This window comes from Drosophila mauritiana, chromosome 3L, assembly GCF_004382145.1.
Source record: "Drosophila mauritiana strain mau12 chromosome 3L, ASM438214v1, whole genome shotgun sequence".
Lineage (NCBI taxonomy): Eukaryota > Metazoa > Arthropoda > Insecta > Diptera > Drosophilidae > Drosophila > Drosophila mauritiana.
Genome location: NC_046669.1, coordinates 4,829,102 through 4,854,532, shown reverse-complemented (window position 1 = coordinate 4,854,532; position 25,431 = coordinate 4,829,102). Strand labels below are relative to the sequence as shown.

The window sequence follows — 25,431 nt, the reverse complement described above, 5'->3', positions numbered from 1 at the left end:
GCCCACGTTGCGCTTTGTTTCGAGGCCCGGACTCCAGATTCCGGGATTTGCCTGGACCCGAAAAAATTTCCCTTTCTTAGTTAGGTGTTCGTGCCATTGTCGCCTTCAATAAAAGCAAATTGTGTTGCATGTTTGGCTTGGGCTTCCCCGTCAGCTTTCCCTTTTTTTATATATACTTTTCTTTTTTTGCCCTTTGCTCACTTCATAAATCATTTGCCGTTGAAAGGTTTAGCTCTGACACAACATAAAACGCTGCATGTGTGTGCTGGTGTGTGATGGTCGTGTGTGCGGATGTGTGGGTATTCGAGGGATGAAGATAAACAGATAATCGGGTTAAGGGGCTAAGGGGCTAACCGAGTGCATTAAGGTGAAAGTGTAGGAGAAATTAACTGCTTTAAGCAGCTTTCACCCTGCTTTGCAGATTAAAATAGTTAGCAGAGCCAGTACACATGTAAGAAATCTAATGACAAGAGAAAGTGTTCAGAATGTATTGCATAGTCATTTGATGGATTTATTTTTTATGCAATATTAAATAAGTGCAGTACAAGTACATTCAAAATGTACTGACTTAAGTATTAGAAAAATGGTTAAATTTAGTAAATTTAAACGGAAATTCATGAGTGTGGGATACTTCCAGCGAATCACCGCCCACCCGCCGTCATAACTTTGTTTACTCAATCCGCACATAAATCGCTCGTAAATAATATTCTTTCGCCGTTGTCAAGCTAATAAATTGGACGCGTAGGCATCGAAGGATCGCCCATCAAACTAACAAAATATCGCAGTAAAATCATACTTTTTTTTATATGTCAATCTTCTGGGCAAATAAACAAACATGAAGAGATTTGAGGGCAACATGAGCTGAGGTTATTTTTCAATGCCACATCACGGGAGCAGGGAACTTTGGCACAAGCTTCCTTCGCCTTGGACTCGTCATTTAATATGCATAATTTTTTCATTTCCCCAGACAAAGCATATTGAATATTAAATAATGGTGGAATAAGCCGGCTTCACTTTCGTTGTTCAGCCAAACAAAACGGCAAACCAGAAATGAAATAAAAGAAAACACTTTTTCCGTATAATAAAATTCAAGACAAACGAATTGGGACATACAAGTTAAAAAAAAAACAGGAGTTTATGTGCGAGTGTGGGTGTGATTGTACATGTATAAATGGCATATACATACACATAAATAAATTCGCAAACAAACAATGAAGACAATGACAACAACAATGGCATACGAAAAGCGAAACTCTGTGAAAACAATGAAAATAATACGCGGAAACGCGGAAAAATGGCAGGACGAAAATATTATTCGGTTTTTGTATGCCAAATATTGTATATAGTATATGCCATGTGGTCGCCGCTGTGAAAATAACATTTTGCACCCTCGTAAAAAAAAAGATTTGTGTTTAATCAAATTTAAGCACAAGCTAAAAACTAATCTTCTTAACCCATTTTCATTTCCAGCGCATTTCCGAGCGCGCTCTGGATGGCCTGAATACACTGAAAACACTGAATCTGCGCAACAATCTGCTGAAGAAGATCGACAATGGCCTGCTGCGGGGCACCCCCGCCCTGCTGTCCATCAACGTGCAGGCAAACAAATTGGAAACGCTGACGTTCTACACATTCCAGCCAATTATGGACAATTTGGTCAACAGCACCAGCGAGCTGCTCGTGTCAGGTGAGTGCCCACTGGTTCCAAACTTGGCCATGGAGCCCTATACTCGTAGAAGCATACCAACTTTGACAGGCCATCGAGCGACAGGGGAGACGTGACAAAAAGCTGACAAGTGCACAAAATGGAGCACTGTCAGAAGTCCGAACTTGTTATAATTACACATACGCCCCGTTGGCCCCGTTTGCCCCGTTTAGTGCATATGCGCTATGTGCTGCACGCTGCTTCCGCTGGCCAAATGAGCCGGAGGGCCATCAACTTTTATGCCCCTCGCCTTCATTAAGGAAATGTCGTATCGCCATTGCTCAAGTGTGCACTTCCACTTCCGGCGGCGCTCACGTCCCACTGCCACCGAGCAAAACGTCCTTTTATGGCCTCGTATGTCCTCGCATGTATGTGTCTAAATTAGTCATTAAAGTGCAATTTTGAAGTGCTTTGCGGAGGAACGCATAACAATAAAATATCTGCCTGTCGCAACCACTCTAGTTCGGTTCAGTTTGCCTCGCCGGCTAATAGCGAATGCAATTAGCGTGTTGATTAGCTCAATTAAAGGTAAATGAAAATGAAATAGAAAGCCGCGTTTTGTCGGCCTGTCACTGTGGGTTATTATTTTGCCACTTGTGCAGCTGGGAAGTGTCGAAAACTAATTTCACTAGGTTTGGGAATTTGTCGAGGAACTTTACTTCAATGAGTCAGTTTATTTATTTCCTCCACAAATATCAGAGTAAATTGTAGCCACTTCAGTCCCAGAAACTAAAACATAAATCACACAGACCGGTGTCGAAAAGTGTGCCACAATAGATGATTGCCTACTCTGGGGCAATTTCAAAAGTGAAATACTTTCTCATTCATTTCTCATTCCATTGCAAATAATTTCGTTTGCTTTTTCGAATGGTAATAACTTGGATTCAAGGCCTCAGCAAAACGTTTAGCCCACTTGTTTGCCGCCTTCAAGGAATCACCTTTCTGTGTGCAATTTAAGTAATTTTATTTTCGGCTTAGGTTGCAATTAGACTTTGGCGTAAACGCAAAAGCTACGGCCAACAATGAGAATGGCTTTCGCCCATGGAATACATTTAAATATTTAACAACAGCCTTCAAAATCACATTTCTCTCTGTGAAACACCAGCACACATGCACACAACTTAATTATCACCCTCACCCATACAGTGGCATTTTTGCTAATGGTTTGCCATTAGCATGACTCATTTGCAGTGCGAAAAAAAAGTATGCAAAAAGCTGGAAAAAAGGACGAGTGACGATGAAACGTCGGAATGGCTGAGCGCATTGCCAAACAAATGTGTGTGTTTGAGTGAGCAACTGTAATTGCATTGGCGCACACATACACAGACATTTCACAAATTGGCTACAAATGACTTCAAATTGCTTTAAACTACAAAATATTTTCGCATTCGCCCCCCGAAAACTTTTTAATTCATATGCAGTGATTATTCCCGCACTCTGGCACATTTTCCGGCCTTTGAATGTGGCACTTACTGAATGCTTCATTAGACCCGAAGCCAAAGCCTAAAGTTCAAACATTTACATACGATTTCCTGATTAAATTTGCACAACTTTTTGCTTTCTGCCTACAAGTTGTAGCCCCTAATGAGGCTAAATGCTCTCTGACAGTCACACTTCAAACGAAATCTCACATAAATGTGAATGTGAATTCTTTCTTTTTTCGAAGATTGAGGATTGAATTGGGGATCCGTCCAAGGGAAAAATGCTGCTCAATTTAGCGAGCGAGAAAATGCTTCCAAGTGGCAAGATGACACGTTGGCAGAAAGATGGCCAAGTGTCGAAGGCGGGCCGATGGAGGCTGTCGGATGGAGGAGGATGTGCCAACTCAAGTGCATAAAAGCACATAAAAATTGCAACAAAATGGCCAAGGACATGGGAGCCAGGAGCCACCGTCGAGTCGCAACAGACGTCGGCGCTGTCGGCCAAAGATAAACTCGCACTGGCAGCCATAAAACGTGACATGGGGATGGCACCTTCTACCATCCTCCTCCGCCTCCACCTCCACTCATCTTCCATACTGGCCACATCCACATTCCACTGACAAGCGGCATTCCCCGGGCGAAAGTATTTGCTTCGGCGGCAACGACTAATCGATCAGCTGATGGAATTCCTGGGCAGCTCGTAACCAAGGATTTGCCATCAAGGTGAGCAGTGGGCAAAACTATTTGCCAAAATGCTCGTCACACGCTTTGGGCTTCGGGGATTTACCGGCTTCGGCTCCGGTTCCCAGGACAAATGATCAGCATGTACTCGCTTCGAAATTGCCGCCCATGCATCAAGCTCTAACTCGACGTGAAGGTGGAGCATCCAGTGTGGCAGCCAGAGGTCGATGGTTGACTCTTCATTTCGCGCCGTGATTTGTGCAGCCACTTGAACTCTGCCCCAGGACGTAATTGCCATTGACAGGAGGCAGCTAAGCAGCTTTGCCGAGATTCTGGGAACACATCGCTGGTAGAAACAGTGCAGGCAAAGAAAATGCAGTCTTTTCATTGAGAAGAAGTAACTTAATCCATGTTGAACGGTACTAGAAATGGTTTAAAATGAATATCGGGAGTTTATTTAAAATGTTTTTGCTTACGAAAATATGCATTCACTAAAAGGCTAAACAAAAGCAATTTTCTAGAAGTGATAACCCTTTTTTCGAGTGTCCTGCTGAGGAGTGACATCGACCGCTGGCAAAGCCTGCTTCTGCATTCAACTGTTGTCCGTGTGCGGGCAGTTGAACACCGGCCCCTAAACAATGCCCCAGTTGGCCATTTCACGGACCTTTTGAGCCACGGACCACACCCACTCATGCTGGTTTGGCAGCACCGCCCACTGCACCACCCAAACATTCCAGTTGCAGTTGCAGTTGCACCTATGGCCAATGTATTTGGTGAAAAATTTATAGGCACGCCCTGCATTGTGGCATTTGTTTCAATTCCGATGCCCCAAAGGGTCATGTGTGCTTGTGTTCGAGTGGTTGGGTGGAGCGGAGCAGGAGGATTCCTCCACAGTGTGCTCTGTAGCCTTGTTTATTTGTATGCGAATCACGTTTTGTTTGTGTCGTCGCGCCTGTGGTGTCCTGTTGGTCTCGTCTACCAGCCATGTCCTGGCAGGCATTGCCAATGCTTCCGCTTTAAAGGCAGCTCGAATTTTTCACAGAAGGCGCCGTCATAGCAATTGCTAATAAATGCCACTCCCACAGCGCTACCAACGACCGCTCCCTCCCCTCCAAAGGGTCGTGGCCAGCTCAATTGGTTCGTTATGCTCGCCGGTGGCCAGCGCCCTAGTCGTTAGATGGAATTGAATGGTTATTGTTTCGAAATATAAATAGGATTTCTAACAGATTTTTTTCCAAGCTCTGGTTTTTGCCGGTCTGCCAAATAGCCAAAAACAATGTAAAAACTGTGCGTCTGTGGGCATGACAGCTGGAAACTGCAATTTGATTATTCGGTCCACCCTTTTCGGCTTTCTGTTTCTGTTGGCTTGGCAGCACTTAATAGAGTATTGTAAAATGCCAGAGTTCATAAATTTTCATGAGGCCAAACGGAAAGTGAGAGCCTGCAGAGAGCACATGAAATAATATTTGGTTTCACCGAGGTTAAAATGGTTCAAGTAACTTATTGATTTTCCACTATCGCTTCACATGAAAAACAGAATTGGAAACGGATTGAGTTTTAATTTAAGCAGTAGAGAATACTCCTTAAAACCACATATAAACACGTGTCTAAAAGAACGTAACAAGTATACTCGTAGGTAAAATTTGTGGCACACAATAGTTTATGCGCGCCATAATAAGTGGCCATAAAACTAGCTCCAACAGCCCGGAGTATTACGTTTCTTAGTTATTAAATGATTTCGGCTCCCTAGGGTGTGCTAAACCTGTTTACGTCCTTATAAATTTCAATAATTAGTCAACCGATTAATTTGCAAGCACTTACTGAAGGTGATTAATACATGAGTACACGCCACCTTAAAGCACTTTATTAGAATTTCCCATGAAATAGGGCCTTGACCCCTGGCAGTTAAATTGCCCAGTTGGGCAGCAAATTAAACTTTCAACTTTGAAACGACCGAAACTCATTTGCAATGCAGCATCAGCATCCTTGTAAACAGTGCGCGCACGAAGCTGCAACAATAAACAGGTATTAGGGACATGATGGGGCGGGGCAGGATATAGTGGGAGTCGAATTTAGATGCCGGAAGCGAGAATTTATTGGGACGCATAAAAGGCGTTTGCGCCTCATTGGCAAAAATGCCAAAACAAATGATGTTGGCCATAAACTGGACAAATGAGCGTGTGGCACGCACCCGAAATTGACTTTCAATAGTCAATGTCAGGGCAGCAGTTGCTCCATGTCCGCCCTGTCCGCCATGTCCTGCATGTGCTGCGTGTCCTGCTGCAAATCCCGATGATTGCCAGCCATAAATCTATGGCTCAGCATTGTGTAGCATGTGTCCAGCCAGACTAATAAGTGGGACTCCGATTTGATGGGACTAGACCAGCTCGGGCTCGGATTCCACTTGCCTGCCACCTAACCTACCCCATGTGGAGCATACATATTTATTTGGCGGATAGATAGATGTGTGTTTATGTGGCGAACATGCATGCATAAGTAGTAATTCATTCCGTTTCGATTCGTTTCATTGCGTTTCATTTGCAATTTGCTGCTGAGCACTGCATAAATCACTCCTCGGCCCCCGAAAATATGCCAAAAGGGGAGCTATAAATATTTTAGAATTCAATTTCCGCACTTCCTTGGCGACCAGGATGTGGCGGCGAATGGCAAAGATGGCAAGGACGTGGACATGGGATGTGGGCATGCTTTTGAGCTCAAATTCACGCATCATAAATTAAAATCTCCGCCGCCTGTCCACGTAATTAAACGCAAACTCATCGCTCATCTTTTGTTCGACAGTGCGCGGCATGCATTTAATTGTCTTTCGCCTTTTCACCGGGCACCGTTTTAATTACGCACCTTTTTTTCTATAGCCGCAGGCAACAATTCGATTGAATGAAAACTGAAACTATGCGCACTCGCCTGGCATACTTTTTTAAACAAACAATGAATGCCAGGGGAAATGGCTGGAAATTCCGGTGGCATGAAAGGCGGCGCCTGAAAGCTAATGGACATATTCATGCAATTTCCCCCCACACTTCCACACTTCCAGGGCCAGCGGCCACATTAAGTAGTTCAATTATAACTTAAATGCGTATTATTAATGAGTTTTTATTGTATAATGTTGGACAACTTTCTGCGCCTTGAGGGGCACCCATATGTGCTCTTCCCTGCCACACACCATTTTAGCTGCATATTTTATAGTGTTTTTTGAGGACAAACTTTAAACGAAGAGCGAGTGAAAATCGCTTGGCTCGAAATTAAGTGGAAAAGTCTTTCGTTGACTGCCACTTAGTTTTAGTTAGCAGCTAGCGTGCCACCCAAAACTTAATCCAATCTGGCTCAGCTGACAATAGAGCCGGAAACTCTTAGCCTCTGTCCGTGTCATTTGGCCCAGTTCGGCCATTAAAGTCCTTGCATATGCCAGGATAGAGATATCAAGATACAGATACACAGATAGATGGATACAGATACAGATTAGTGCCGCGGCTCTGCTACTGCTGATGGCTGATCATTAACGCGCTTTATTAACTGAATTTATTATAATTGCCAGCAGCGCCAAAGTCGCATAGTTTGCGAGCCGGGGACTTAAAGTTTGACGACGACATTTCGGCGGTGGGATAATGAAGCTTGTTTATAATTTATGCGCACTTCAAGGTGCCCGCGCATTAGGCGTGTTAATTTCCCGCATAAGCCCGCTTGGATTCCGAGGGATCCCGGCTTTGGCTCTGCTTTTAATGCGAATTCGGGGCTGTCATTGGAGCACTTATGCGCCGAAATGTGTGTGAGTGAGGTAATCTATCTTAATATATGCACGCCCTACCTCCCACCGCCACCCAGCTCCCCCCCGAAGTTTTCCGACCTACCAACCTACCCCTCCAGAATTTTCCGAACCACGTACCCCTGGGGCAATGTTTTGCCTGCGGTTTTTCGTCAGTAGTTGATGTACTGGAATGTTGTTCTTCCCGCCACGCTTGCTTTGCCTAATTTGCCGGTTTGCGTATGGCTGTACGGCTTTGGTTAGTCCTACCTCCTTTAGATGGATCGCTGGAGCATGGCATGTCCTTCAGTTCGCAGGATGTGTGCGCTGAGCAAACACCTTCATCAATACTCGTTCGGCTTTGACAGTAAACAGCAAGGCCTTCGAATGGCATCATTAAAAATGAACTACACCAGGGAGAACATTTAAATTGAACTGAGAGTATTTGTTAAGGAAGATGGGAGTTCAAACAAACTGTACAGAATGTAGAATATATTTTGGATATAATTAGGCGATTTATGTTTTAATTATTGGTACGCAATCAAAGTCAGATACTCGAATGCTTTGGATTAGAGCAGGTATAAATCAATGAAGATATATGTTTCAAACTAATTCCCATTAAATGAAACATTCAAATATATATTTTCGATTTGAAACTAATTAATAGGCCATAAATCAGTGATAGGCTTTTTATTTGCCGTGTACCTGCAAACTAGAAACTGTCTGCTGGCACACATAGCTCTAGGTTTATTTATTTGCATAGTTCGCATCGATATTAACTGGGCCGAAACTCATTAGGACGGCACCGGGCAAACATAAATTGTGTACGACTAGCATTTAATTGAATATTTCGGCCAACTTATGCCGCATTCGATAAAATACATTGAGTGTCGCATAACTCTGGGCCCGGCCATCGATTAGCAGTGCAGCCGGGCCATAAATAAACAGATGGAGGCAGTTCCTTGCCAGAGTTTACACTATGTAATAATTTCAATTTGCTATATATCCGTATTCCCTATCGCTTCGTCGTCGGCGGCCGCACAGAGAGTGTCCAGTGAAACGATATATCGGGGATGACAGGCGATGCGGACATGCGAGTGTTGGCATTGATGAATGGCCAACTGCACGGTGCATCTCGGCATGTGGTTATAGTCCTGCAGTCCTTCAGTCCGCCCAATCCTTCAGTACGTATGCCCCAATCCATCCGATCAAGCGAACAATTTATGTCAGTTTGATGCTTGATATATGGCCAGTGTCTCCACACGAGTATAATGCATATCTCCGCCGATAATAGACTGAACACCACCCACTCCGTGGATAAAAAGAATATGGCCAGGGATGGGCAATATCCACTTGACTTGGCAAATCACAGAGCAATAACAAAAGATTCATTACTTATTTATACAATTCGTACCCCAGGGCTTTTTCCCTTTTGTGCCACCCTCGCGTATATTTTATTAAATACAATTCAATTTCGGGAGTGGGCCGGAAATCTTCGGCGATGATGCTGGGGCTATTTTGGCAAACATTAGGCCGGCAATCGCCAGTCGATCAGGGGTAACAAGTTGTTATTGTTATGACCATATATCTACCCTCTATAGCTGTGTGTATTTTTTATGCGATTTACCATATAACAAACACATTACCCGCGAACCCTCTTCCGGTATAGACAACCCCCTGCTCCACTCCGCAATTGAAATCCAGCCCTCATCCCCTCAGCTGTGCAAATATTTTGGCAAAGATGCTCGAGGGCTAATGTGCAAGTCCTGGCGCGGTTGAGTGGTCATATTTGATCGCCGCCCTTGATTTCTGCCCTAAGCCTCCCCCAGTCTCGTTTTTTCTTTTCTGGTTTGGCGAAAGTGATTTTCCTTTTTTTTCTCCGTCTGTGATTCGTCTTTGATTTGTTTATGCGATTTCATAAAATATTTATCCCCGGGCATAGTTGTTAAATCGCTTGCAATGACTTTCCCTTTTGGCAGCCGGCTGTTTGATCTTGCCGACTGTTTATTTGACTTCACGCTCGATTGCCGAAAATAATTTGATATGAAAGAAATAAAGTGTAATTTTTTCCTGATTCCGCTTGGCGCGGATGATTGGAAAATCCCGCGCTTTCGGCGGGAAAAAGGCCCTGGATGTTATTAAAATTACAAACTACAAAACACTGCGCAAAAATCAACACAACCATTACAACTTTCGTACGGCCATTCACACAGCGAAAATAAAAGGGAAACAAAATAAAGAGGACTTCCAGTTTAGTCCACTTCCTGTACCGGCTCGCATTCATTTGGCCTAATAAAAAACATTCAATGAGCGAAGCATTCACTTGGCGAAATAAAGAAAATTGGCGAGAAAAGCGACGGCCATTCAAATGGCTTTCAATGGCTGCTTCTTTCCTTCCGCCTTTTTTGGTCCCAACTTAGTGGAACCCCATTTGATTTTGAATGAACTTGGTGAAAATTGCCGGGGAACCCCCAACCCCTGCCATTCCAAAAGGGACGAACAAAATTAAATACACGCAATGCGAATGAGCCGGCAAAATCACACACAGCCGTAACAAGCCAGGAAACAAGCCAACAGAAAAAAATATAAAACGAGCCAAAGAAAAACTTTGAAAATGAAGCTCATTAAAAAAAGGCGGCACGAAGAAGGTCCACAAATTTGAGGGCTTCCCCTCCGTTGGACAAATAAAAGAACTTGCCGAAAAGTGAGAGGGAATTTGTGGAAAGATAGAAAGTATCACATCGACTAACTTTGACTCTGTGAGAGATGAACTTCCTAAATGAGATCAGAAGGTAGTCAATAGATATGGAATTCTACTTCATTAAAATGCTTGTAATTAACAAAGCTTTAAATTTACATCGCAACAAATTGTACTTTTTTAAATTTGAACGCTTTTGGAATCACTCTTGTGTTCTATCGATTTTCAAGATAGCACCTATATTGTCCTTTAAAATTGAAAGCCAATCCTTCTGGCTCTCATCTATCACTTTCTTATCGCATGCATGTGCATCATCCGAATAAAAAGAGTATCCAAAGTCAATGGGTGGAGTCGATCCCCTTCACGCCTTCCCCAAACAAGCTTGCCTTTATCACCAACTCCCCTACTCAAACCGGCAACAAAACCAACTAGCAACTACACAAAGCGAAACTTTCGACTTCATTTGCATACATAGCGCTCTCGAGAAATGTAATAAAAAATGATAAAATCCTCCGGAGAGCACAGTCCACCACACAGACACACACACGCGTGCAGAAAGGCGAAGGACAACGCTGGCACGCCCCCTTTGACCCCAGTTTGCCCCCTTCTGCAGCTGGGTAACTGGCAACTGTGCGTGCTGTCCCCTAGTGGCGGCCAAAGGCGGACCACCGCAAACGAACCCAGGTCCCAGTTACTACCAGTTACCAGCTACCAGCTAGCAGTTTTCCCAGTTGGCCAAAAGCCTGAAGCCCGGCGTTGGCCAGTTGGCGAACCCGCCAAAAATGAGCTGATTTCAAACAAAGCTGCGCGGCATTCATGGATTCCTGGTGACCCCGACGCGGGTAGGAGTCGAGGATTGAAAAGAGTCCGGAGTAAAATAAAAAAAAAACTGTAGTCCAGGGTGAAACAAAGGCCTTAAAACTAGGCCAGCAGCTGTGCTGATTTGGGGGCGTGCAGAAACTTTGGCCGTTTGTGTTGATATTTCCACCCCTCAACCAACCAGAAAAAAAAACCAAAAAAGGCGAAAAACCCAGCGATTTCTTTGCGCTTTTCAATATATGTACGGAAGTAGGTGCCGAGAGGGGCCAGCATGGGTTAATGTGGCAGGCAGCACCTAAAACCAGCCAATTAAAGCGAATTTTTGCCTTTTCCTTTTGAAACTTTTTCCTGCTCTGGTCGGCGAGCTCCAGTTTTAGTATATTAAATTTAAAATAAATGTTAATGAAACGCCATTTAGAGGGTCTGCAGCAGGAAAAAGGCCGCAGAGGCTGTCAGGACTCATGATGAAGGATTGCTGCCATTTCAGCCACTGTGAAATAATAATATACCCCCGATAAAGGGCAAACATCTTGTGCAAACAAAGCCATTCAAAGGAGTCCACATTCCGGCCCTCAATGCCCCACCCCCTTTCCACCCTGCACTGACAACTAATTATGAATATGTTTCAACACATGAAATGCCTCACAGACACATCGGCATTAAAACTGACCAAACAAAGTTCCAGTTGAGTCTAATTTGGCTGCACCGCACTCACACTCGCACACACACACACGCGCACACAAAACTGAACTTATGCAAATAGAGCTGACCGAAAAGTTATGGGCGGGAAAAGGGAAATGGGAAAAGGGTAAGGGCATAGGAAAGGGGATGGGGTCCGAATCCGTCCGACAACGCCATGAAAATGACAATAATAAAATTTAATGTACACACAGACGCATGCATGTGGAGCAGGTCCTCCCACTGTGTCAGTGTGTATGTAAATGTCCTTTGCTAACCGTAAAAACGTTTCCGACAGTTCTCTGTCCCCTCGCCAAATTTCAACCCAAAATGAAAGAAAAGCTCCTGCGTCATCATACACTGAGAGGAACTGTGGTCGCTTTCAACTTGCTAGCAAGGATCATACTTTGGAGGCTTGAGTGCTCTAATACTCCTGGCATTAAACAGTGGTTACATTTCAAGATTTCTTCTGAGATAAAATGGACAATGAATAGGATACTCAAAGAAATATATTCATCAAACTCTTATTCATTTAGGGTGTTCATATTTTTTCACAGTGTTAAGCAAAGGGGATGAGTAAGAGGAGCAGGAGCTGTTAAAGTTGAAAGTCATCTAGTTGACTAACAGCCGCAGTTCTCTAGCCACACATACACATGTACATATAGGGCAATAAGGGGGCGTGGTCGTCCTGGGTTGAGGGAGTTCATTGCATGCCAACAGAGTCGGTGAGGGGGGAGTATGTGTGTGTGCAGGAGTGTGTGCAGCAGACCAAAACACTTCCTACCGCTTTGGCCAAGTATCATTAAAAATATAAAAGTATTTTATGCCACACAAAGTGCGACAGTCTAGTGTCCTCGGCTCCGTTTTCTCCACCCCGCTCATTTTCTACATATATATTTTGTGTAATTTTTATTTTTTTAAGCACTTTTATGGAACGTTGTCTGGGGGCAAGTCATTGTCATTTGGTCAGCTGCGAACAGCTGCCAACTGCAACGGCCACCCACCCATGGCCACATTCTCATCCTCATCCACTTTCCAGCTTTTTCCACACCACCCAGCTGGGTCACTTCATTATCATGTTAATTTTGTTGTAATTTGCTTGCTAAATGTTGCCAAGTCGTTGGCCATTTTTCCAGCATTTTTCCGGACCGGCTTCCAAGTATACACAGTCTGCTCCTCCGGCTGTGCATATTTAACTTTATTTATGGTTTTTGCATGCTTTCATATGGAAAATTAGAATTTTTGACTGGCTCCTCTTGGCTTTTGCCCTCCGCCCTGCACTAATTTGCCGACTATTTTGCAAAGCAAAGTTTCCTTTTGTCGTTTCGGGGCAAGTTTTCTTTTTGCCCGGACTACAGAAATATGCCTCGGATTATGATTGTCATTCGGGGAAGGAAAAGGACACCCGTTTGCCAACTCAATTGGCTGACTACTGACTTTGTGTGCCTTGCCAGTGATAATGATGATGTAGCCAGTGTGTTCATGTGTGTATCTGCCAGTTAGTCGATACTTTTCGTAACGCTTATGCTAATTATGCGACATGTTGACAGGACAAACTGTGTCACAATGTGTTCGGGCCTAATTATACCCACGAGGGTAGCTCATTTGGCCCCCTTTCAGGGCAAAGTTTCCTTCGGGAAACCCATTGAAACGCAATTTGATTTATTCATTAGACCATTGTCGGCGATTAGATCCACTCTGGCACTTGTTTATCCGCTCAATTTGGAACGCAGTCAGCCCATGTCCTCTAACCAAATAGCAAATTGAAAAGGGGTTTCGAAGGCGGCAGACGGATTAGAGGCAGGGGCAGATTGGGTCCACGCATGGCCAGGCGTACTACAAAATAATTGACAACAGCTTGAGATGGAGAGGAACTGGGGAACTGGGGAGCCGGAGAATCACAGAACCGGAGCTGGCTGTCCAACTGACTGACAGACGCTGGCCCACAGACGGGAATGGTCAAAACCCCTGCTGCAATCGCTCCCGAATGAGAGGAGGCTGCTGTCTAAATTGGAAATGTCATTGAGGCGTTTAACGTGAGGAGCAGCCCCAATGACAACGACATCGACATCCGACTCCGACTCCTTCTCCAGCTTCTGTTCCAGTTCCTGTTCTTTCTCCAACCAACTCCGCCTGCAACTTCGACTCCCTACTCTCGAACGTGGGCAAAATCATTTAAAGCGGCTGGCTGGATTCATCTAGAGCCGTGCACTGCGAGAACTACAGATATCTATGTTTTATTGCATACATTAATCGAGCTTTTTTTTAATTTATATGGGATGCAAAATTTTTTGCTGTGTACCCGTAGCTAGAGTGGCAATCGGCCATCAAATGACAGCCAATTGTTGCAGTCGGCCACTTAGCAGCTGAGGGGAAAATCATTCGCTTACGTGGGCAGACATTCAGGCATTCAAACATCCAGACGGCGGGGCATTCAAACGTGGACAATCGGTTTGGGGCGACGATTTGACAAAAGCAATTTCAGGGATAACCCGCCAGCCGCCTGCAAGTTATATTTAACCCCAAAATCTCCTCTTTCTTTTTCACCTGTCTTCCGCAGACAACAAATTCATTTGCGACTGTCGTCTGCAGTGGATCTTCGAATTGAAAAATCGCACACGTCACCTGCAGCTGCGTGACTCGCTGGAGGACCTGCACTGCACGCTGCAGGAGCCGAAACTGTCGCACTTTGTGGACCCGGTGCCGCCGACCATCCTGGACGTGCTCAATATCGGGGGATTCACGGCGATTGGCAGCAATAGCGCCAGCATGGGCGGTGTGGGCAACAGCGTGGTGGGCAGCAGCTACAGCGGCTTGACTCTGGACGACAGCAGGAAGCATTTGGGCAGCAGATCCCGACAGGCACTGCGGGGACAGCGGCAGTTCGCCTCGAGTGCGGAGAACGTGGTGGAGTCCAAGATGCGCAGGAGGAGGAAGCGACAGGAGGAGGTCAAGGAAAAGGACCTGGCGGCAGTGGCTCCGGCTCACAAGCGATACGACTACTACGACGACAACAACGGAGGCATGTCCTTGGGTCATGGCCTAGACCTGGATGACAATCTTAGCCTGCACAAGCAGGGATTCTATGGAGCCGGTTCTCCCGTAGTGGGTCACAACGATGTGGATGTCCTGATGACATCGCACTCCGCGTCGGGAGACGCCCTCGACATTCTGACCACCAAGAACGCAATCTACATCAAGTTGTTCCTGCTGAAACCAGAAATGCTGCCCTGCCACGATGAACTCAGCGATCCCACCGAGCTGCCCCTCTCCCGCGATCTGATGGATGTGCGCAGCAATGTTGGCCAGGACATGTCCACGGCAGGAGCTAATTCTTTGGCTCAGAGCATGACGATCATAGTGAGTCTAATCGCACTGATGATCAGCCGGGGTTGAAGACTCACATCCGGAAATGGTTGCTGAATGGTGACCCCTACGTTTGGTTCTACATTGTACATACTGTCTTGGAGATGTGGTGCCCTTGGGAAACGAGCTTCAACACGATAATTACGAAAGATACCAGCTACAGTCCTGTAAATATGTAAAAAGGGGTAACAAAATTCAATAAATTTAATACTATAAACCTAGCTGATAGCTGTAATGATAGACTCGACTTTTCAACAACTTCAGCAGCAGATTCAGATTCAGATTGAGATATAGAAACCGATACCAAAACCATTACCGAAACTATAAGCCCAAAACGAACCCAAAAGAGAACCTCCGAGCAAACTGGCGTTTCATTTAAAAAGAAAGATACTCAACCTATCGCAGGATGATGACTACCACTACACTCTACTACATAGAATTAGTTTAAACGGTTAGCCATAGTGACACTTTTGGTTTACTTGAGCAAGGTACATACTACAGTAAAACTTGGAAAGCGCTAAACGTCTTAGATGGAGAGACAGAGCTGGCCAAATCCACTAAATGAGGCATGCCTGTAAGATAAACGCAAACGCAGAACATGACACAATCGCTGAAAGTTGCAACGATAGCCGGTAGTCGATAGGCAATAGAGGATAGCAGATAGTCGATAAATAATAATTAATAAATGTAATAGGTAAACGTACAATTCCCGGCCACCCGCAGTTCTCCCTTAGAGTTTAAGTCTGCTTTTTAGTTGTAAGACTGTTTGCTACCCTACAATTCTCGCCTGAATTTCCCCTAAGAAAACCTTGTCCCGGGAAAATTACACAGCAAACACTTTTCTGCTTTTGTCCTACTTTCGCCGCACCAGAAATAAAAACCAAAACATAAAGAAGAAATAAAAATGAATACATTGCGAATTTATATAACTTATTTGAATAGATTCAAATTAAAGAAAACAAAGCCATAAAGAGATATAATAATAAAAACAAAACAGAAATATGCATAACGATTTTTGTAGCTTAAGACTGAATATATAAAGGTAAATTATGCTAATATATACAAAATATTTATATGGAAAATACTGTATGTTTAATTATATTGTAATAAATGCAAGCTGGGGGAAAGGGTAATGTCATTTTTAGAAAACCGAAAGAGCCGACGATTCGTGCATTCAAATTAGTATGGATGCACATTACACTTTATTTGGCAATTTATTACGTATTTAATTATGCACAAAACTATGATTTACCAAAAAACGAAAAAAACTAACAAAAAAAGCTGTTTATTAATGTGTTTAAAAATTCATATACAAAAGAAGCTAAAGTAAGCAAAAACCGAATGCAAATTTATTGTGTAAAAAGGGGGTGAAGTTTTCATACAGAAAGCCCCGAAAAAAAGAAAGAGCCGGAAAAATAGAACGCCGAGCATAAGGAGCAAGCATAGTTTTAGTGGACAATCAGCAGATAAGTGAAGTGAAAGCAAACAGCAGGAAAATCGGGGAAAATCCCAAGGAGCTGGGAAGCAGATGCCCGGAAAAGCGCCAAGGAAATAAGGGGGCAAGAATATTTAAAACACTTGAAACAAGCGAAATAATGAAATAGTCGAGAGCAAAGCAGAAAACACAAAACTATTTTAAGTAACTGGATATAAGCTAAATGTATTTAGTGTTTTGATTACCAACTAAGAACTTGAACACAACAGAGAAAACCAAAAAAAAATAAAAATAAAAAATTAAACCAAATAATAAGTGTGAAGAAAAAGTGAATCTAAGAAAACTTCTATCTAAGCAGGGCACTAATTTCATTATTGTTGATACTCAGCCATTTTACACTCATTTCATTTGATTGTCACGAAGTTACTATGCTAGAGATTGTGAAAGGGATTTTCAGTTGCCTCAAGGAGTTGGGCGAAATTCGATTGACTTAGCCACTCTGTCTAGTGCATTAAATGCTTGTAATGATAAATTATTAACGACACGAACACTTAATTAACACCTAGCCTTAAGAATTGAGAAATTTTAACCAAAGATTTTGTGTTCCTCTTATCGCCTAAGAAATGTTTGGTTGTTTTGTTTTCCTGTGCCATTTGAAATGATTTGTATCTCGTCTATTTTTTACGGCTAAGCAGCGCATGGAAGTAGGCAGCGAGTAAAGTAATTTTTGAATATAAACAACTAATGTAGCTTACTTAATTATTTTAACTTAAATGTACACAGAGCGAACGGACAGCAAGTAATATAATCGAAATATAAATGTATTTGATGTAAGAAGTTTGCTTAATTGATACCAAAACCGAAATGTCAACCCCAGCCCACAAACACAGAACCATGAATGAAAGGACCTCCAGGGCGTGAGACTTGAAGGGGGCATGGCGCCACCAAAGAGCCGAAACCAGAACACATTCCAATTGCAATATTTTGTTTAACTTTTACTTTACTGGGGCCCCGTCTTAAAGTCCTCGAACGCCACTGAGGTCCCGCTCATGGAATCCAGAAAACAATTTTGAAAGAAAAACCATCTAAATATATTTAATGTAAAAAAAATAAACCAAAAACAGTGTTTCTACTCATTTCATTGTCTTGCCTTTGCTTTGCTCGCCCAGCACAAAGCATCTTCTGCTGCCTCGAGTGAAACTTGAAATATTAAAATGCTTCCTGGACCGGAGCCGCCTGTTTATCACTTCCGCAATTTAAGCGCGCACAAAACATTTCGGCACATGGCTCGATGGCGCCGTAAAATATGCAAAGCTTCTTGCCCCCGAAATTTCGGGAATTCAACGCCTCAGGACTCGCTCTCCTTTTGTACCGCGGATATTTTGCTAAATTTCATTATTGACTAAGGCGGCCGAGGCATACGTTTCACAGCCATTCGTTCAGGTGGGCATAAGAAATTGCCAGCCCATTATTGGTGCCCCCACCACATCACTCATACGCCGCGTTGCCCTAGTAATAAAGTTGTATGCACATCGTTTCGCGGATAAGCCCCTCAGCCGCATGTCTGTGGGCGTGGCACTGCACGCGAAAGTGGAAAATGGGGGAAAGTGCTGGGAAAATGGTGGGAAAGAACGGACGAAGGGAATCCCCTTTCTGCTGCAAAGTGATAAATTGGATCCAAACGGTGGAGCAGATTTATTGATTTCATTGGGAGGCTGCTGCTGAGCAACCGAGCGGCACGTCAAATTGAATAGACGCCAACGGCGACAAAAATCAAAAACAGATATGCAAATAAAGCACACACACTGCGACGCATTTACACCATGTGTGTATGTACCTATCTATGTATGTATGTGTGAGTCAGAAAATGGCGTAGGAAAAATGGCGTAGGAAAAATGGCGACGGAAAAGCGGGAAAAGCGCGCTTTTTGCCCGTTTACTCACGGCGTGTCAAATTTTTGCAACTGATTATGCCAAAGGCGCCAACGCTGGAGTTCACAATGCATACATGAGTGGGTGAAGGGCTCGAGGGTTGGAGGGTTGGAAGCTTGAAGGGGCGGTCCTTGGGTGGCTAGGGGGTCCTGGAAATGTGCTCGGCTTGCGTCACACGGGTGGCCAGACACGTTGCTAGACGATGTTATCAAACAAAATGACGGCGACAACGGCAACGGCAGCTAAGTGCGGCCTGCCAAGTGCCCGCGGCCCAATCTGAAGTGGGTGATTCAGTGGTTCGGTGGTGCGGTGGTGCATCACGGGGCTATTATTCCGCGATATGCCAGCGAGCGACAGGCAGGCGGGCAGGCAGGCGGAGCAAAAAATCAATCAAGCGTACGGCTTTGACACTGTAGCCCCCGATCGGAAATCGGAAATGCGAAAAATGCCAGGAGGAACCTCCATTGCTGTTTGCTTTGAGCTCGCAATTCCTTTTCCATTACCGGAATGCGCTTTGAGAGATCAACCTTAGCCGCGCTGAGTGAACTCTCCACCGCAGTTTAGCTGGCTTACTAGACCCAACCCAACGTTAGTTGTGTATTTTTTATTATTTTCCCCTTTTGCCATATTGCCAGAACGAAGAAAGGCAACTGCAGCCGGGACACGTGATTGACATATGTCTATGGACTGGGGCCAATATGGCGTGCGATTTACGTGGCTTTATTATTACCTTCGCTACTTATGTATTTTTTTATGCCCGCCACTCGAGGAAAATAGGGGCTGGCTGTGTTGACGGCAAAAGGATAATAAATGGAAGAATGCAGTCCATACATGCCCATAAATAATAAATTTCAGGTATTAGTCGGAGTGTCGATTTGGCAGGGTAATTGCCTTAGCTATAGCTTCATTAAATATGCAAAATATTTATGAGATATATATTAACTTCAAAATCCATTCCTTCATATAAAGTAAAACAACATTTTCTATTCTTTCTTTAGCAGTATCTTTACAATCATGGCAAAATCGTGTTTTTAAAAAGTAGTATTTTGTCTATAAAAATGGAAATATTCATCCAAATATTGAATGTTATACCTCTTTTAGCTCGTATTGATATTCCCAATCGATTGGCATTCAAAACTTAACTTTTTATTTTTGGTCGATTTTTGCAAAAAATTACGATGTTACCCCTTATCAAAAATGTGAAAATTTATAAAATTTTTTTTTTTTTTAATTAGCACTCAGACAATAGTGGCACTTAGTTTAGATCAAAAGCTGCACACAGCAGTCTTTATTTCATATGTGTGACATTTTTTGGCCATGTTATGACTAAAAAAGATCGTAAAAAACGTATACTTTTGCTAGTAGCTCATATTGTCCCGCATTCTATTTTTTGGCAACCAACCAAACTTAAAAGCGGCTTATGGCGGCCTGTAGTGTCTGTGTGACGGCAACTTCATTATAATTTTTACGATTCGACATACGCTGGTAGCCGGCAAATTGCATTTCACGGCAGCTAAAAGAAGCTTGCCGATCCAAGCTAATGAAATACAGCAGGCTGGCGTATCAATAACGCAAATGAAGCACTCTCCGAGGCAGCAGGCTGGAGAGCAGGATGGGGTATGGATGGGCTCGAATCGGGATCCAGGAGCCGTGCACACTAATAAAGTTAACATGGCAAACAACTCGGCAATGATGTGAACTTTATGCGCAAGCTAAATGTCGTTTGATGCAGCGACACGATGACGACGTCGCCACGCTCCGTCGGATGCGATGCGTCCAGCTAAAAGCTTTTGGCAAAAAAGCCAACAAAAAGGCAGCTCACGAATGGCGGAATAGATGTGCAGGTGGAGGCAGAGCTATTGGTAAAAGGTTTCCAGCCAAGTGAACCGTGCTCTTAAACGGAAAAAAGACGAGGTAAGGAGATAGGATGGAATAGGGCATTAAGTACCGGCTTATAAATGACAGTCTTTATTGATTTATTAGAAGTCAAAGACCCATACCACTTAGTAATCATCTATGAAGTGTGGATTTTGAAGCATTACCTTGTCGGGTCAGTTCAAACTGACCTATTAACTTACTATACCTCTCGAACTATTCGAGTACTGGGTATGATGGCACAGCGTGCATCAAAATGCCAGCTTGAAATTTAGTTTCGAGTGGCGCAGCGTTTATTATTCAATTATGACAGCAGGGATGGTCAGCGTTTTAAAGGAAAGCCTCAATAGTTCATAAAAATAGCTGCTTCGATTTTGCTAAAGATAAAGTCCAACAAAAGCCAACTAATAACATTCATCACATGCATAAAAGTGATAAAAGGATTTGTTTTTGTTCGGCCAACTGTTCTGAGCCAACTTTGTCCGCTGGCACTTTGCTTACCTATTCACAATGTGACTGATGTTTACTGCCATTTCGCCATTGTCACAAAGTTTGCTCATCGGGCTTATGACTTAGAGCAGGCCATAAACCGATTTGTGAATGCGTTTTTATGCAGAATTCCCAGTATTTTTGTCTGAACGGAAACCGCAAACTGTTTGGCAACAGTCGAGTTCGTGTTTACCCAATAAAAGGCAAGAAGGCAAAGGTGAATGCGAAGAAATGAAAACTTGACCACAATTCCAGTTCGAAATGCGGCCAGCTGAGAGCCGCAGTCCTGGCCGAAGGATCAACCCAACTTTGGGTGTACTTTTTTTTATTGCCCGAACAAAAAACCATTTCGCTCTTGTAGGGAAAGGGGGCAAAACCCGCTCAAATCGAGGCGGCATTATTAATAACCTTTTCGGTGCCAACCAATCGAAGCTGGCGTCTTAATTAGCCCACAGCAACTGACAGGACAGCTGTCCTGCGACCACATCTGCACATCCTGGCACAGCCGAACATGAAATGTGTCTAATGAAGTTCTCCGGTGATTTATGGCCCAAGTATTTCCGCTGGCTCCACAACTCCATCTCCGACTCCATTCGAACCTACGGCTCCAGCAGGACCTGCGACGATTAATAGATGTCACTCAATGCGGACGGAGGACGGGCGCCAATTTCCGAAAACTAGCAGCCTCGAGATGTGCCCGACTCCTTGCAAGTTTTAATGGCCCAGCCTGGTGGCCAGGACATGGGCCGAGTTTATTACTTTAAAATTGCTAAATGCGCCATAACAGCGGGAGAACAGCGAACGAAAGTCGGCGGTTCGGTCCAAGTTGCCAGCTCATAAAAGTGCTGTTTAAGGTCTTAAATATAAATTGAAACTGCGTTGACAACTTGGCGAACGAGAAATAAAATCTGAAAGCTCTATCAGTCATTCGGATCGGAATAAAAAGCCAAGTCTAAACGGGCTTTTAAATTAATATAACACCAAGAAATAGCGACGCTATGCAAGACTCTTATTCATCGGCAATTGCACTAAATAATCTCTTTACGGAGGGAACATTCGAAATAGTCAATACTAGGCAAGGGTTTTACACTGAACAAAACATATTATGGGAGATAATATAACAACTTCCAAAAATAAGATTTAAATGTATTATTTAATTAAGCTAATATATTAATTTACATTTACTTTAAAATCAAAATACTATATGTATCATTTTTGCAATCGAAATTACATTTATTGTTGCCTTCTAGTGAACCTTAGCCAGTCGGCACCATGAAACGGCAGGCATTCCTGCCCAGGTCGTTGACGCCTCTTCTTGGCCAACTCTTTAAGCCGCCTTTCACGCAATTTCTTTTATTATGTCGTGGACTCTGGCACTGCAGTTTGATTTTATTTTTAGCAAATAAGCCGAGGCAAATAAGAACAGTGCCTGGCGTGGGCAGGCTTTGTGTAGGGGCCACCATCACCACCACCTCTACCCACACCTACACCCAACTCCAGTCGCCCGTTTCTCCTTGGCTCCCACGACGCCGTTCACTCAACAAATGACCCGGCTGCCCTGGAGTTGCCTGGTTACGCAACCACCCAACGCCCACATTGGCAATCATTTCTACGGTCATTTGGCGTTCGCCGTGCGCGCTACTCAGCCTTAAAATTGGAAAAATGTGCTGGCCAGGATGCGAGATGGAGCCGGAGCTGGAACCGAAGCTGGAGCCGGAGCTGAAGCCCCAGCTAGATGCTCGTCGGATTTTATGACTGGCGCTAAAAATGTGCAGCGCCCGGCGGCTCGAGTGCAATAAAAGTAAAACACATTGCCAAAGCAACTTACTGCAATATTTGCGCAATATGGCAGCCGAGCACTGTGGAGATCGGAGGAGGATGGTGGGCAGGGGGTCATCCGTGGGTGCTAGACCGTATTGGCAAAGTCTGGCCGGACTGGGCTTCTGCTGCCGCTGCGTTCATTATTTATTTTATTTTATTAGAAATTATTTAGTGCTGCTGCTGGAGCGAACTGGGGCGAGGGAGCCATGCCCGGATTCCATTTATTGTTATCTCAGTCATTCAACATTTGCGCTGCTGGATGGAAAGGATGAAAACTGCAAGGACAACGCCAGTGCATTAAAGTTGATTAATTTTATTAGTGCTGAGACCAGATGGAGGGCCGTACGGATTTAAGGAGTTCCACGAACGCGAATTGTTTCTTTATCAGCCGGCTTACGGCGACTGCAAATTGCGTACATTGTCGAATGCCTTTGAGGCATATTTAAAATGCTCGGACGGCGGCGATGCGATTGCCGTGCGATTTTCACTTTGCGTCCGCAAATCAGGCACCGCATCATAAAAATGCATCACGAAGATCTGCCACCGTGTCTGGCCAGGATGCGCTGCTGGTGCACTGCGCCAAAGGATATCAGATATCAGATAAAACCATAAGTTTTGTAGGTAAATTTCAAAGAAAGAGTCAATTCGTATAAAGTGATATTTAGTTAATAGTTATATTTCGTGTTTTTTTTTACATATATTTCATTTATTTTCTGCGTTATCATTAGATTTTTTCAGTGCTTCGTTGGTCGGTTGTGCATTTGGCAGGCCAATTGTCGATTGTCATCGATATTGATACGGATGGGATGTGCATTATGCCGGACGGCGGACGAGAACGAGAACGGGATGTGTTTCCATTCGACGGTGCAGCCAATGAGCCGCCGGAAGCGCCAATTGCCAATTGCCAGTTGGCAATTGGGCGCTATTTTACTGTCCCGCCGACAACAACGGTTATTGTAATGGTAAGTGAAGTCGCCGAAAAACCTCATCATTTGTTTTAATTCGGGGATTTCGATGGCAGAGACTGGGTGCGAGGTCAGAGGTCACAGCGCCGCGTTTATGCGCTTGTTTGCGCGCATTTTCACCGCTCTTTAGGCAGCCATTCCCCCGTTTTGGTATTTACGCCCCGCCTCCTGGCAAATGCCCCGAAAAGTATGCAACAGTCATTCGAGCTTTGTTATTTCGCCAGCCATTTGCCGGCCATTCGTTTGATGACTCCCACTGCAGTTGTGTCTGTGTGCACCTGGAAATGACCATAATTAATTGCATGTACCTGCGGCCAGGCGACTGGGTCATCATCCCGGACCCCTTGGAGCCCACCTCCTGCCAATTAGAGTCCGCTTGGTTCTTTTGCCGCATTCCGCATTGATTGATGTGGCGGGCACAAAGAACCCGATGGGCTAACCATCGCTGGACCTGGCCAACTAGTCATGCCTCCCAACCGTATCGACGATCCCTCGGCGATTTCTCTTTGTTTTACAAGTTAATAACACTTGATGGCGACGCACTTCATTTGGCGCCCGTTTTCATTTAGCAAGTGGAACTTTTCCGCCCCACCACCACCGCCACCACGGCCCATCCAATCCCCTCCACTCCACCCCACTTGGCACTCGGAAGGCTCTCTTATCCGCCACTGGACTCCACACTTGAGCATTGTTGGCCATTATAATCGACGCGGTAGCGGCGCTGGCGGCAAATCGGTTTCGCATGAAACGCAATTGTCTATAATTACATTATCCAAACTATCAATTAAACCAAATTGTCTGACGGCCGCGCCGGGCCGAGTCCGGAACTCTGCCAGACACACGCATGACGAGCACACATACATGCTGTGGCACTGAGAGAAATATTTCGATGGTTGCCAAGAATACTCAGCATAATACTCACATAAATATTCTCTTTTTCTAAATTTCATCGTACATATGTATGCTGTTGCTTGCTTAAATCTCTTTATTAAAACAATATACATGAATAATTCCCAATTAATCTAAAATTCTTTCTTTCAGTGCATGCGAGCTCTCCCCACCGCCCCACTGATACCCCAACGGCTGCATAATGGGATCTCTTGTATGTTTTTGTGATTGTTTAACAAGGCTCCTGAGTGGGTGAAAGTGTGTGTGTGTGAGTGACGGTGAGTGAGTGTGTGCTTATCCCGCCACCCATCGAATCTCCCAGTCTCACAGTTGGCAAGCCCCACTGTGCACTCGTTATCCCAGAACAGCAAAGCATTTAAATAATTTCGCTGGCACTGTCGACGCTGACGTCGCTGATATCGGAGTATTTTTCAAGTAATTGTTATTATAACAAACGCAAAAACAACAACAACATCCACTGGCAGTGGCAATTACATGTCAGCACACATTCAGACGCAGCGAAATATGGAATTCACAATTACATTTAGGCACACGAGCACTCTGCAAATACATAAGTCCCAGTTTGGGTTTACGCGTGCGAGGATAACCGGATTACCGACTTCTGCTACTCAACCCGTTACAAGCGAAAGCTGTTGCGGAACAAAGTTATGATTCTAGATCTAAAAAATTTTAATTTTAATAAACTAAATGTTTTTATAGAGCATTATGAGTTGAATGCATTGCTAAGATGCTGTATTCATGGTAAACATATTTAACACATCTCGATCTCTCGCTGTATAAACAAGAGATACTGGCATGAACTTTCGGCCAGAGTGCGAGCAAAGTTAAAATTTGTTTTGCTTTCACATTTAATTGAAATTTACGCCGCTTTGTCGGCG

General features: G+C 44.1%; 1 protein-coding gene and 1 pseudogene across 2 annotated transcripts in view; both read left to right on the top strand.

The window, feature by feature from the left end:
* Positions 1-17,677, top strand: part of LOC117140247 (connectin) — a 49,950-nt gene extending 32,273 nt beyond the window's left edge. For both annotated transcript variants that reach the window (XM_033303049.1, XM_033303050.1), the window contains exons 4-5: positions 1,471-1,687; positions 14,323-17,677. In XM_033303049.1, coding sequence (XP_033158940.1) covers positions 1,471-1,687; positions 14,323-15,158 — 1,053 coding nt within the window. In that variant the 3' untranslated portion in view covers positions 15,159-17,677. The remainder of the gene's footprint in view (positions 1-1,470; positions 1,688-14,322) is intronic.
* A 5,026-nt stretch (positions 17,678-22,703) lies between these two features.
* On the top strand, positions 22,704-24,735 carry LOC117139185 (annotated as a pseudogene).
* Positions 24,736-25,431: the final 696 nt, after the last annotated feature.